Source organism: Ischnura elegans, chromosome 1 (assembly GCF_921293095.1).
Source record: "Ischnura elegans chromosome 1, ioIscEleg1.1, whole genome shotgun sequence".
Taxonomy (NCBI): domain Eukaryota; kingdom Metazoa; phylum Arthropoda; class Insecta; order Odonata; family Coenagrionidae; genus Ischnura; species Ischnura elegans.
The window spans coordinates 95369240-95383106 of record NC_060246.1 but is presented as its reverse complement, the minus strand read 5'-3'; the positions used below and the strand labels follow the sequence as shown (position 1 = coordinate 95383106).

At 40.5% G+C, this 13867-nt stretch overlaps 1 protein-coding gene across 1 annotated transcript in view; it reads left to right on the top strand.

The window, feature by feature from the left end:
* Positions 1-2089: 2089 nt before the first annotated feature.
* The window catches only part of LOC124166662 (troponin C, isoallergen Bla g 6.0301), a 23380-nt gene continuing 11602 nt past the window's right edge, over positions 2090-13867 (top strand). Inside the window, exons 1-2 of the mRNA XM_046544296.1 lie at positions 2090-2235; positions 10628-10655. Coding sequence (XP_046400252.1) covers positions 2233-2235; positions 10628-10655 — 31 coding nt within the window. The 5' untranslated portion in view covers positions 2090-2232. The remainder of the gene's footprint in view (positions 2236-10627; positions 10656-13867) is intronic.

Below are 13867 nucleotides of genomic sequence, written 5' to 3'. Positions count from 1 at the left end.
ATACTACCCGTTAGCTGGTGCATCAAAGACAGTGATTGAATCGCATATTATCATAGATATTAAAGCTGTAAGGAGATGTTTGTGTATTTCGACACATTAAAACTTTAATTATAGGTATTCCTGAGGTATAATCATTCGCGATCATGTTTAATAACGTGATAAAAGCCGTGATACTACACCCAATCCATGCTAAGGATATCACCCAGCACGTTAAAGCCATCTCTATATCGATGTAATAAGCCTGCAAATAAAGTTTTCTTGTGCATCTGCACTAGATATTCATATGGAGTAACTACGTAATGCAATTGTGTGCATCAAGTATTCCTCTTAAGCATACAAAGGGAAACTGTAGCCACACCTTATTCACATTTCAAAACAAAGGTTAAATACTTACAATAAAAATATATTACAGCGTTTAAGTTAATATTTATTGTGACAACCGATTTAGACTAGTTGTTAGAGTCCGTTGCTACCACGCGGAGGGCCCACGTTCAATGCTTCATGCATGCTTGTTATTTTTCCACTTTTTTTTGTATTTTTTTTGCAGAAACTTACGCCAAACTCCTAATTTTATTATTTTCAATCATAATAGTGTTTTCTGGGTTGAAAATCTTTCACATGTGCACGCTACGTCGATTTTATTGCCCTTTCGATTTTGATAGTTTTTATCGAACTGCTGTAGCCATTTCGGTAACAATTACCAAATCAGTTTGATAGAATTTATCAAACTGGTTTGGTAATAATTACTGAATTTTTCAATGTGCCATATGAACCCAAAAGTTTGATAAATTTAATCAGAAATCGATAGTTCTAATCAAACTTTTTTTTCCGTGTAGGATTGCTACCAAATGGATCGGGAAACATCATCTCGGTGTCATGAATTGGTTTGGGGAGTGTCCTAATTTGGCGTCTTAATTTACTGTTTCACCGGATTTGGTGGGCTATCCTACGGAAGAATGACCCTTTGATGAATCCGAAGAAACCAACCTAACAGACAGAGGTTCGAACCGCGGGGAAATTTCATGAGATCTTCAAACACTTCATTTGAATTAAGGACCCTCCGCTCTGTTTCCACACTGTCTACGCACCACGTTTCTGATATTCCGTAGTCACTGCTCGGAGAATTTTAGGTGAGGTCACGAATAGCCTTCACCTGGATTTGAACTTGTAACCACTCGGTATGTGGTCTACTCTCCGTGCCTATCAGGCCTCAACGCCATTTTTCTGTCATGAAAATTTCACAAGCACTAAACAGACGCTCCGAAACAGCTTTAAAATTCTGTGAAATACTCATTCCTTCATCCTTTTTTTTCCTTGGAACTCATTTGAACATCCAGTCTTTCCTTTTTCCCTTGGGGATTCCTTGGAACGGTCTACCAGAAATAATTTTTAAGTCCTTCCCGCGTAACCTAAAGGCAACAAGATGACAAACGAGAAGCACAGAAATGGGCTCCTTAAGCTCTCTCTTAATTCGGGGATTCTTAAACTCTCTTTTGTGGATACTGGATAAGAAGGCGTGGGACCCTGTACATAGGACGTACTAGTATATGCAGGGGAGTGGCTGGAAAGGATTCGAAGAAAGCAGGAAAAAAAAAGACGGTCGGAAACGACCGGGAGTAAGGAAGCAAACGAGAGTGAGGCTTGATCCAGGGGGAGAGCCTTGTGAAGAGCGAGGTGCAAGGGGCAAGAAGGAGGATGGGGGAGCGATCGCAAAGGGTTATGGGAACGAAGAAGAGAGGGCGGAGGGAGAGAGAGAGAGAGAGAAATGAAAGGAAGGAGGTGATGGGTGGTCCACGGGAGAGAGGCTGGGGAGACGGGGTGATTCTATACTAGTTGACTCCTCCGGGTAGGCGTTACCGCTCTCTTCCCGCTATCGTGAAAACAACTATAGTTCGGGGGCCGTGGGGTGGGTTCTCCTCGAGGGTGGAAGGGGTCGCTTTCTCGCGATGGCCCCTTGCGGGTGGAGGGAGGGGAAGAGAGGGGGTGGGGGAGAGTGTGGCTGGGAAATGGAGGAGTGGAGGGGGGTGAGGAGGGGAGGTGAGAAATTGGAGGGGGTGGGGTGAGGGGAGGGTGAGGTCCTCGGGAGGCAGTCGCTCTAAGGGATAGCGTTGAAGACGTTTCCAGGCGCACTCCTTTGCCGACCCTCCGGCGGATCAAGTACGCAGAGCCGCGCGAAGAGAGTCTCTCCCTAAGTTTTCCAGTTCCCGCAGCAAAAAAAACCAGCAACCAGCAATGGTGAGTACCAACCTACTCGCCTTGATCAACCCTAGGGTTTACCCTGTAGTTTTTCTCGTCTCAACGCACGTGTACGATCGATTGGATGAAGAGTTTTTTTTTTATGTAACAGTGGTTCGCGGATGAGTTTCGAATTCTCATGACCCGGGTTTGAATCCCTGGAGTGGGTCATACCCAGGGTCTGTCCATTGTTTTCTCCATCACCTTGGTTCGAAAGACTGGATGAATAGTTCACTCCGAGGAATAATTTCGTTATGTAATGGATCAGTGGTCACTTTAGTTTTGAATCCTCAGGACACGGGTTCGAATCCCGGAAGTGGCTCATAAAAGGGGACTGTCCCTGTTTTTCCCGCCAATCTGGTTCGTTACTTCACGTATGCGGAGGGAAGATTGGATTATTATTTTGCTTCTAGGAATCCGATCTGGATAAGTGGCTGGGAAATCAGTATCGAATCATCACGACCCGGATTCAAATTCCGAGAATTATAAAGAGTACAACACTCGAATCCAAAAGGCATTCAGTAGAGTGAGGTGTGACTTGGAAGAACTTTGTTTTTTTGTGTTGAAAAATACTGTATAAAGTATAAATCTGAGTTGACAATATTAAAATTGAGTATAAAATACCATAATTATTTTATCTGGTCGAACTTTGACATACAATTCGCCTTTGCGGAGAGAGACCTTCAAATGCAGAACGTCAAATGGGGAATTTTAAAATTCAGACTCCTCGCTCTCCCCAATGAAAAATTGGCAAAGCTAGCTTTGCGTCTTCCATCATCCCTTCCGAAACCCAACCCTCACCGGCCTCACCGCCCATCCTCAATTGCGAAAATGACCCCAGTTGTCGTTCGACTCCCCAAATAGCTAACCGACCATCTTTTGTTTCAAAACAATCGTGGCTTCCTACATTGTGGTTTCAATCGATACCTCGGTCCTACCTTTCCGTGTGTTGCTATTTTAGCCTGTTTAGTCTCTGGAAAAGTTTGAGAATGCATCCGTAGGCTTGAGGTTGCTTCCGTGTTCAGCTGGAATGTGCTTCGCTCGATCGGCGGGTCTCGAAGGCGAGTCGCTGAGCTTCGAGTCCTTGGATGGCCCTCAATACATCCTCGGCTGTCATGTGGTCGACTACCTCATGATCTACGCTTTGGAAGTGTCGTTTTTCCTGTGGTCGGTCGTCGAACTGCTGGAGATGTGACCTCTTGCCGCAAGTCCATCTAGGGATCCATGCGTTCCATCTACTTGATTTCGCAGCGTTCGTGTTACTGGAGGTCACCTAGCTATTAAATAAATCCGAAGACACCGAACACTGAAACGTTTCAAAGGTATGATTTTGCTGAGATTGAGGAGCGCTAGACTTTATTTTAATTTGCCATTTCTGCACACGAATGGAAACTTATGGTTGCATAAAAATTATTTTCTCATAATGAATAATTAGTGCACTAAATAAAATTGAGGCAGTCGATTTGCTTCGAATAGCTGCCTAAATCGAAGGTTGCCGAAGCTTACTCTAAGGTTGTCTACGCCCTTCAAATAATAATTTTCCCGAGGTCTACAATAGTCTGATTATTTTTGCAGTTCTTCTAAGACACTGCTAGGAGAAAAAGAACTTCTATATATCCCACTCACAGACTTCATTCGTATTAATTACCATCTTGCAATACAACGTCCATAGCGTAAGTCACTGGAGTTAATGGTTGCAGTTTAAAACTTGTCAGCTCGGCCACATTTACATATAATGAAAATCCGTCGTTATCAGGTCAATTCATGGATAGATAAAATGAATCACATAACGGGAAACACGCAGTCACTTAAGTATCGTTTGAAGTGCTACTGAAAATCGATCAAAACAATGAATTCGGTGAAAATATCGTATCAAATTCTCAATAACTTCATTTAAATACATCGTCTTTCCCTGCAGGTACAACAATCAGTTTCTAATGTTATTATATTTCTTAGAATCTCATGCCATCTTTCCGAAAGACAACAGTGTCTACTGCTTTAGTTATGATTTAATGGAAGAAAACCGGAACGGACTTAAAGATTTACTTCTTTCACATTGTTACAATATGAACTTTAATATTCTGAATAAATTAGCTAGTGGTTTTGAGCATGGCAGTTGATAACGCATAGGTTTCTACTAAGGCCGTCTAAAAAGGACTTGTGGATTGATTAATTTCAATCTTTGACGAAAATTCTTAATTTTTTCTGCAGATACTACTCGATGTTTTGCTAAACAAAAATGAGAAAATTTGTCATTCTGTGCGATGAGATGATCTACGAACATTATTAGTAGAAAACTCCTTGCCATCTTGATCACAGGTTTACAATCGGTATCGCTGTGCGATAAGTGCGACGAGAATCTCTTTGCATCTCGGTAGCAATGAGGGAGGTTTGTTTAGGCTATTGTGCGAGCTAAAGGCAACACGAAGGCTTTCAACCTTTGTTACCCTTCGAGAGGTTGACGACCGCAATCAAGTGAAAGGGATCCCAGGCGTTATTCCAAGAAGTTATATGCCTTTGCCAACTACCCGTCGTTGACATCTTGGCTCGGCTGCATCAACTCCCGAAAGTTCTGCATCTGCGTCTCTCAAAGGGATCGCGTGACAAAAATGTTGTTCTATTTTCAAGTTTCCAGGGTGATTTTTGAGAGACTTTCCTCCAATCTGGTGATCGAATGTGAGGATGTCATTTTTCCAGAGGCGATTACATCTCATCATAAACGTTTTTGCAGATTTGTAAACGGAGAGTTTGAAAGAATCGAGAGAATCGAGAGAGCGACAAGATTTCTCAAATAAGAAAAAGGGAATACTTGACAGCTTATCCTGTACGTCAAAATTTTGACTACATTAAGGACTAGACTGATACGGTTTGCGTGACTATTATGAGAATTAAATATATTTTCGTCTTTATTTATACAGGTAGCTTGAAAAATGTTTTTATCAACTAAGAAGGGCAACTTCTGTGACCATGAAGTTGCCCAGCTATTTCCCATTGATTTTACTCTAATGGGTAGTTAAAACGTTAATAATCCATAACCAATCAAACATTTATATCGGAGATGATTCTCTTTCAATGATTTGCAAACGTCCATATATTGTAAAACTTTTAACTTGAAGCAACTACTAGAAAAGCCACTATTTTTTGATTAGTTCCCCTTGAATCCACTAATTAAATTATAGGAATTCTTTTTAATTTATTGGTAAATTTTTAAATCAGTATTTTGCATGATATTTTGAATATTTTTTTCCTAAAGTCATAGGTCAAAAGTATGGATTGCGTCGACACTTGCAATTTACTTCAATTTTTATTTTGCGTGGCGGATAACCAACAAAAAAATAGGTACATTACGAGTAGTGCCTATTTTCCTTAAAAATTCAATGTTTTTCGAATCACTCGTCATTCACCACTCCCAAAGATGTATTGAGCCACTAGAATATCTTTGGTGATGAACAATTCTTCGCATTCGCATCTTCAGAAATAAAACACATCAAAGCATATCCAACGAAATAATCTCCAATTGTTGACCTCTATGGTTCGAAACATGTCACACGGACGAAATAAATCAGTAGAAATCAACGAAGTGTTCTTTTCATTTTCGAGTATTAAGTTCCACATAGTTGCGCCTAATACCATTGAACGAATCTCCAATCACCTTCTGACCGTGGGAGATGATGGCGACATTTTCGCGTAAACAATAAAGAGTCTCACTAAGCACCTTTTTCATTTTTGCTAATTTGCAGATACTGGACTAATAAAAGTACATATTCTAATACACAAATTCGCTCGAGACGCAAACCCGAAATACAACCCCAATTTCGGTATACCCAGGTGGAGAACAAGCCAGCCGGCAAGACCGCCACACTTTCTGTTACCGGAGATTGGTAAACACGCTCTACCCACGTGTTATTACGAACAAGATCCCAGAAACACACGGCAGTGCTTACACTCCTCCACCATTCCGCAAGCTTTCGTCGAGAGACCGCTACAAAAAGCAAAAAAAAAAACATCTCGCCCGTCAAAACGAAGGAGGAAAGTGCAAGATGCTCTGTATTTTATCGAGGAGGCAAAATAAACACCCTTAAGGTTTTTTTCGACCCGCGATAGGAGGCGCGCTAAAATTAGTCACCGGAACAGCAAACGCAGTTGTGTACCTCAGCGCCCTTTTAGCGACCTCTATACCTCGACTGCCCTTCTCGCCTTACCACCCCTGGGGAACCGAAACCTTCTTCACAGACTCATTACTCTTTTCTCTCGGCCCTCTTTCATAAACGTTTTCTCAGTTCCGGGAGCATAGCCCAATAAGGGCGGCTCCGATGAAACGCGCGAAGAAAGAAAACCTTGTAAAAACCTCCGCTCGTGCTTTTCCTTTATCCCGCTGGGGGAAAAATGGCAGACACCTCTCCTCTTACATCAGAGCTATAACTTCGCGCCAAAAAAGTGAATTTACTCATTATTTTTCTTTCCTTAATAATGCGTACGTATAATGTTGTTATTAAAAAATAATTTTTAGTTTTATTTTATAGCAAACCATTCATTATCTTCAGATTCGGTAAAAATGCAAACTTAAATTGTTAGCGTGTTTGGTAGCTAAGCTGTTGTTTACAGATACGATTAGATTGTACGAGGGCTACTGGGGCGGTCAGGCGAAGGAGTGAGGGCGGCCTGAAAAGTAAAATAAAGCATGATCAGCCTTGCGAAAAACTGTTACTTCAAAGACAAATTACATCACGAAATCACACAACGTCTGAAGGAGTCATGTTTGCCTTTGAGGGAAACTTCCGAAAAGGCGGAGAAGGCGGGAGAGAGTATAGGGAGATGAGGAAGAGGAGGATAGAGTGAAAAAATAATTAATAAAGCATCCCTCCGTCCCTTCATATATTCATCAGGATGTCCACCTCCCCCCCTTCCTCTCCGCCCTTCCTTTTTTAACTCAGAGAAAGCCGAGCCGAGAAATGAAGCGAGCGCGGGCTTTGGGCGGGTGGCGCGCGGTTACGACGCATGCGCATTGGGTTACTATGGGCGTGTGTTTCCGATGTGATTTCCCCCTCCTGCTTATGGGACACCACGGTGCACGGTTGAATGCGCTGATATTAGCGATCTTACAGATACGCTCTAATGTTTCCATAGTGATTGCATCTGCTAATAACACGTGAAAACCCTATCCCATCATCAGTGTTGCCTTGATCGTCGTCTTTCATGTCCTCCAAGCTGAGTTCAGGGTGAAAGGTATATGAAGTCACACACAAATAATCAATGAAAAATATATCGCCCTCTTAAGATTGACACACCAACTTTAACAGTTCATTCCCTTTTACTTAGCGTTTAGGCTACTTCTTCTAGCGAACTCGTTGCCGTTATCAGGCGGGAATTGACAAAAAAACTACAAACAGGCCTCTTGCAGGCAAAATCTATTTGACGTAACCAAATACAATTCCCCGGCAACCTATGTTTCGAAATGGAAATAGATCAATCTAAGTAAGTTCGACCTGTCAGATATTTTGTACGCAAACATCGTTTTTTCGACATCACCACATTGCAAAACCTACGAACAGAAAGTCAATTTTAATGTTTCATCTTGACTTTCCCGGTAAGATCAGTGCCTAATTGTTATCTTCTTTCTAATTTCTCACTCGGTAACACTCTCCACTTACTTCTTAATTATTCTCTTCTCTACTTCGTTGCTTTTATCCCTTCCAATTTACCTTCAGCTTCCCCGCTGCCATCTTCCTTTTCTTCCCTGCTTCTCGCAGCCTCCGCGGGCACCGTTTGTTTGTTCGATTCGCTCTCCATAAAAACCGAAACGGAGGGTCCAAATTTAAACGCTCGTCCCTCGCGACTGCGTTGCCTTTCTTCCTCCTCTTCGCCGCTACGACGGTGGGGCAGAGACCGAGCACAGTTGAGTCCCTCCCCGACTCATTTCTTTCTCCTCTATCCCATGCATGCTCTTGGGTTTCACACGTACTTAGAAGTGTTCGGGCGTGGCCAACGTACTCTAATCTACTCGCGGGAGGACAATGATTCCCGAAAAAAATAGACCGGAGGGTATGAACTTGACACTGATCGGAACTTAACTCTGATCGCAATTGCCACGAGATGTTGATAACGAGTTTGCCGGAAACGCCATGCGAAATTGGGTACTTGAAATTTTTCATTTTGACGACACTTCTTTTGTTCACCTGGGAGTCGAAATGAAAATTTTCAAACTCACCAAATTCCAATGGCCTTACTCGATCTCACTCGATACCACTCTCGATCAACCAATCGTAATGAAATCGATGGGAAATATCCCACTTGGTTGTCATCACAAAATGAAATTTCGAACTCGGGATATTCCGAATGTGTTTCTTACTATTCCAAATCGTCCAATCATAATCAAAACGATCGGAATGATGCCGACAGGCTGCCATTACGAGTGATTGTTTCCGAATGTCTGGAAACATTATCGAAATTTCAAGCACAACAATTCCGATATCAGTGCCTATCACTCGGAATCAACCGCTTGTAATGAATTCAATTCGGAATTATAACGATCAGAGTCAAGCACTTTTATTCTCCCGAGGAAAACCAAAAAAATAGCGCGATAAAGTTATGGTAAATTACTTCCGACTTGGGAAAAACAAGTTTATAACTGTAAAAATTAATGTTCGATTTATTGGGTCGTGTTCTGACTGAGAATTTCGGTTGCAAAACGCTTCTGTAAAATCAAATTGCTGACGGTTAAGTCAGCTACATATTTCAATCCGGAATGCAATTTTATCGTATGAATCTCTCGAAAAAAAGCGTCCATGTTATTCTCACGATGGAAAATTTGATTGATCAGAGGAAAAAGTCCACTACGACTAAGTTCACGCTCTCTTGGAGGCAATTTAAAAAGTGTCCCTTTTACATTTATATTTAAACGTCTCTCACAATTGTAGCTTGAATTAATTTCGGAATTATTTCCCCAGGAAAAATGCTTAGCAATCGATAAGAAGAACCCTCAAGGCGCCAGTGATAGCTCCGATAATTGATAAAAGAAGGTAGGGCTCTGCCTGGAAAGGCTAAATAAAATAAGGTATAAACAATAATTTTTAGCAAAGGTTACCGAACTAATTTCAATACCCTAATTGTGACATTTGTCAAAGAATATCGTAATCATCTGCTCCAACTTCACAGAAATATATTACTCACCATTTTCTCAAGCGACGAAATATATATCACAGGCTCATTACTCCTAATGCAACCAGTGGTGTCAGACACATGATTTTTAGCGATCTACAAATACATTATAATTGTTTATATATAATGATGAATAACCTTATACATAAAAGTATACATTACATTTAATATTATATAGAATCATATTTTATAATTGTATAAGTAAATTGATATAAAGTCCACAATTTCTTGTATGGGCCACACATTTGCGTCTATTTCCTCTGTTATTTAAAAAGTTATTATGTATCTCATCATTATTCAAGAGTTCCCACTATTGACCACTGAAATCGGGAGAAAATGCTAACACTATATATGATGAGAGCATTGATTATAGCTATGGATCTCTAACATCCAATTCTCAGTACGTAAACCAAACCGATATCAACATAAAATTTCATGACTCGCTATCAATGCTTAATTACTAATAATTAAATTAGTAATAATAATTTCTCCAATACGTTCTCCTAAAAAAATCTTATCCATCGCCTATTTTGCTAAGTGATCCCAAAATGGTTGCATTGCCTTGGCACTCTGGTGTCATCTCAATGATGAACACAAACATAAAATAGAAAGCAAAGCATTTAACATTTTCCATGGCGATTAACAAAATGAGAAGTATTAAAAATATGATGCAGATGGGAAATAACAAAAGGTGCATCATTGCTTTAGTTTCAGGTATCAGAATATTTCCGTATAGGGAAAATTAAGTCAAGAAAATTAAGATTTTCGACAGTCATCCACTATCCCTTAATATTCCTCTGATGATTAACACTAGTACTCTCTCTAAAAAAGAATGTGAGGACCACTACTTTTCCAAGGTGTCGTACCTGCATTAGAAAACTATAGGATAACACATCCTGGCAGCGGCAAGTTACGAGGACATAACTGAGAACGTTTTGAGATATTACAACCTTCCCGACGAAACTCTTGCTTCACTCCTCTCCTTTCGCTAGATTTCTTTGCTCCCCTGAACCCCATTCTCCTTCAGAGTGTTCGTACATGGAAGCATTCACATTCCCTCCACCCAAACCTACTTGCCTTTTCCCAAGAGTCTTTTGGTGAGGAGGAGAAGGGCAATGGGATGGAAGGAGGAAGGACTGCATGAAAAAAGTTGGTCCCAATCCAAAGACACAGTCACCAGTCCCTTTCCGGCGTCTCTTTTCTCAAAAATGTTTTCTTTCTCTCTGCTTCGCAGGAGGACCTACCGCCGGAGCAGATCCAAGGTGAGCCAAAGGGATCGGACGTGTGTGTTAACCTCAACTCCCCTTCCCTCAAGGCGGCACTTTTTGATGAATGGTCCGGGGAATGAAGGATTCTTTTGAGGGGGCATCTCCACCCCCTCCCTCTCCCTCGCTGTCCCGTTCGTGGGCGACTCTCGAGGGATTTGGGAGTAAATGGTGTATCGCGGAGCTGGAAAAAGGAGCCTGGACGCTAAGTTTAAGGGAGAAATGTTCTCCACGTAAATGTAGCGGTGTGGATTTGATAAAAAAAGGTTTATTTCGAAAAATAGAGGTTACAGGGGTAGAAAAAAAGCATGTGCTCTTTCAACGCAACCCTTATTCTGCACCTGATGTTACGAATTCTAATGAATTTCATTGGAAAGTGATTGCTTAATAACTATCCATGTTTTGGTTTAAGAAATAAAAGAAAATGAAGTAAAGTAATTAAATATAAATAATGATGAACATAAAATTAAAATAGAAAGCCAGCCTTAAAATATTTTCCGTAAATAATAAAGTGTTTTAAATATCATAATCATAGTTTTAAATTTTAATTCCTATGGTATGTATTAGTCAACATTTTACATCAAAATAAGGAGTAAATTGAAAATCATTAACTCTTTTGCTTGGGCACGTTTACCTTTTGTGTTTTATTAAAAGACAATTAAGTATTTTACCTAATTGTCTTCTTAAAACAGTGACTATTGAAAACAAATTATTTTTGAGTGATCGGGATATGATTTATTTTCTCGTATTAACAATAATTCGTTTTCTCTACCGAAATTAACTTCGCCAATTGATCAACAGTACAATCACAATCAAAATTGAACGGTAAATCGAGGAAATCCACAATGAATCACCGATTTCACTCTTGCTCCCCACTCTGAACACGTCAACAAGTTCCTTCAGCCACTTACAGCTTTATTCTCGGTTTTAAAATTCAGTAATTTTCACAGAAGGTCCTAATGCATTGATATTCTATGAAATTTTTTATCACTTATCGGTAATATCACACAAAATGAACCACTATTCGTGTTTTTAAATCTAAACGTCTACTTCAGTCGAGGACATCTTGTTCCTTACATATTTTCTTGAAATGTGTAATTGTTTGAAACTGATTTTCTATTAGTTTTCATCCGAGATGAAACTAAAACTTTTCCATGTGGCAAGCAGGTAACAAATCTCAATTAATGCACATGATATTTAAAGGAGTAGGAATGTGATTTTCTTTCTAATTGAGACACTATTGAAATCTCCGCGCATTTCAATAGTATATTTTTCTCACCGCAATTTTATTGGTCAAGAGTTTGTTTCCACTCTACCCCCAGACCCTTCTGAGGGACACTAATTATCGTAGACAGTCAAAATTATCCGAGCAGCTCCGGTCGCAAGCAATTAAGAGCAATGGAAACCGAAAGGTTCTTGCGAGGATTAAAGAGGGACCAAAACAGTCCGCGTTGCATAACAACACATCGTTTACACAAACAAGAGTTGAAGGAGCGAAAAATGAATCCAAAATGGCAAGAGCCCAAAAATCCTAGGATCTTATCCGCGTGATTGTTTTAGCGTAAACGCCTACGTCCCAAAGTCAACAGTTCCCAGAGTATCGAATTGCACTTGAAGAGCGAGCGAAATTTCAACGTAAGAATATGGAATATCCGTTGAAAAACATTAAAAGTTTAAAACTGTTCGCAAATTTTAACGTTTCTTCCAGAAAATGACGAGCGGGGATAACTCTGCGAGGTATGAAAGGATCTCGAGAATGCAACCCACAGTGCAGTGAAAAAAGGCTAAAAATATACATAGCTCAAAAAAACCCAACTCCCGGGAGAGCTTCACGCAACAGTGAAGGATGGGAACCAGTGGGACTAGCGTCACTATAGAAAAACAAAAATACTTTGCACTGTGGTCGAGCGAGATGAATTGAGAATGATGCACTCCAATAATTTTTTTTCCAATAATTCCATTCAGTTAAGTTAAAAACTATGAAATCATCAAACTTTCGCTATAGATTTTTTTCCAACTTTCCCGCGTACACGTCATTGAAGAAAATGACGAGGTAAATACAAAACTCGGTGACATATGAAATAACACATAAAGGCTTCATTCAAATTTCTATGTTAAAGATTAATTATTGATGTATTACTATTAAACACATGGTTCAAAATTTTTGCCTCTACTTTCTTTCTATTTATGAAACAACCACATTATACTGGTTGTTATTACAGAAATATTATCATAATCATGATAACGATTAATGATGACTCTTCCATTAATTATAAACATTGATAATGGTCTTTGATTCCCTTAAAAAATTAGGAATGATCTCTGATCAGGAAATTGTAGGTGAGGAATACTTCTAGAATAAGCTCAAGTTTATATTGTGGCAAATTCATTTAATAAATTCGGGGCATTCTGCCTATACTTTAAGTCAGACATGCATGGAATAAATAATACTCTTCACATACCTGTTCATACACAATCTTTATCACTGTTGAAGAGGATAACCCAAAGTTTCCACCTTTAAAAGGAATTATTCTCCTCCTAATCGATAGCAGATATATGTTTACAAGTCATCGGAGAAAGAATGACATAACCAACGTGCACATCCATATTTTCCGCTTTGCTATTTCCACCATTCATCTTTCGCAGACAAATTGGCTGAGCAATTTTCTGATTCACGAAGTACTCAGCTCGATTAAGGCATCGTGAGGAAATGGGCAGATAGGTGCTCACTCATCCCGCGCGATTCCAAGCCCCAGGGCATTTCTGTCAGAATCCGAAACGGCTGCAACGGGTGCGCTGAGAGCGGCAATAATTTCATCTCCCGCCACATGGCGACCGTTGACGGCGAAATCAGTTTTGACGTCGAATGCGTCACCGGGCAGAGAAATGGGGCGAGGCGGGTGGAAGGGAGGTGGGGGCAAGCGTGGGTGGAGAAGATTGGGAGGGCGCTGATGTCAGGAGGAAGACGGTGTGGGCGAACGCGAGAGATATGCAGCTCTAAATAATACGTATATAAATACATTCGCATCCAAAACATATGTTTAAGTATTCTACCGGTTAAGGTAGATTTAGATGAAGCATTGCACGAACTACCACGGCCAGCCCTACCATCCACATATCTTCAATTTACAGCTGCCGCCCTAGGTGGCGGTGGGGTAAAGTCTTAGCCTACCATAACGAAGGTCGCGTGTTCGAGTCAGGCCTGGGTA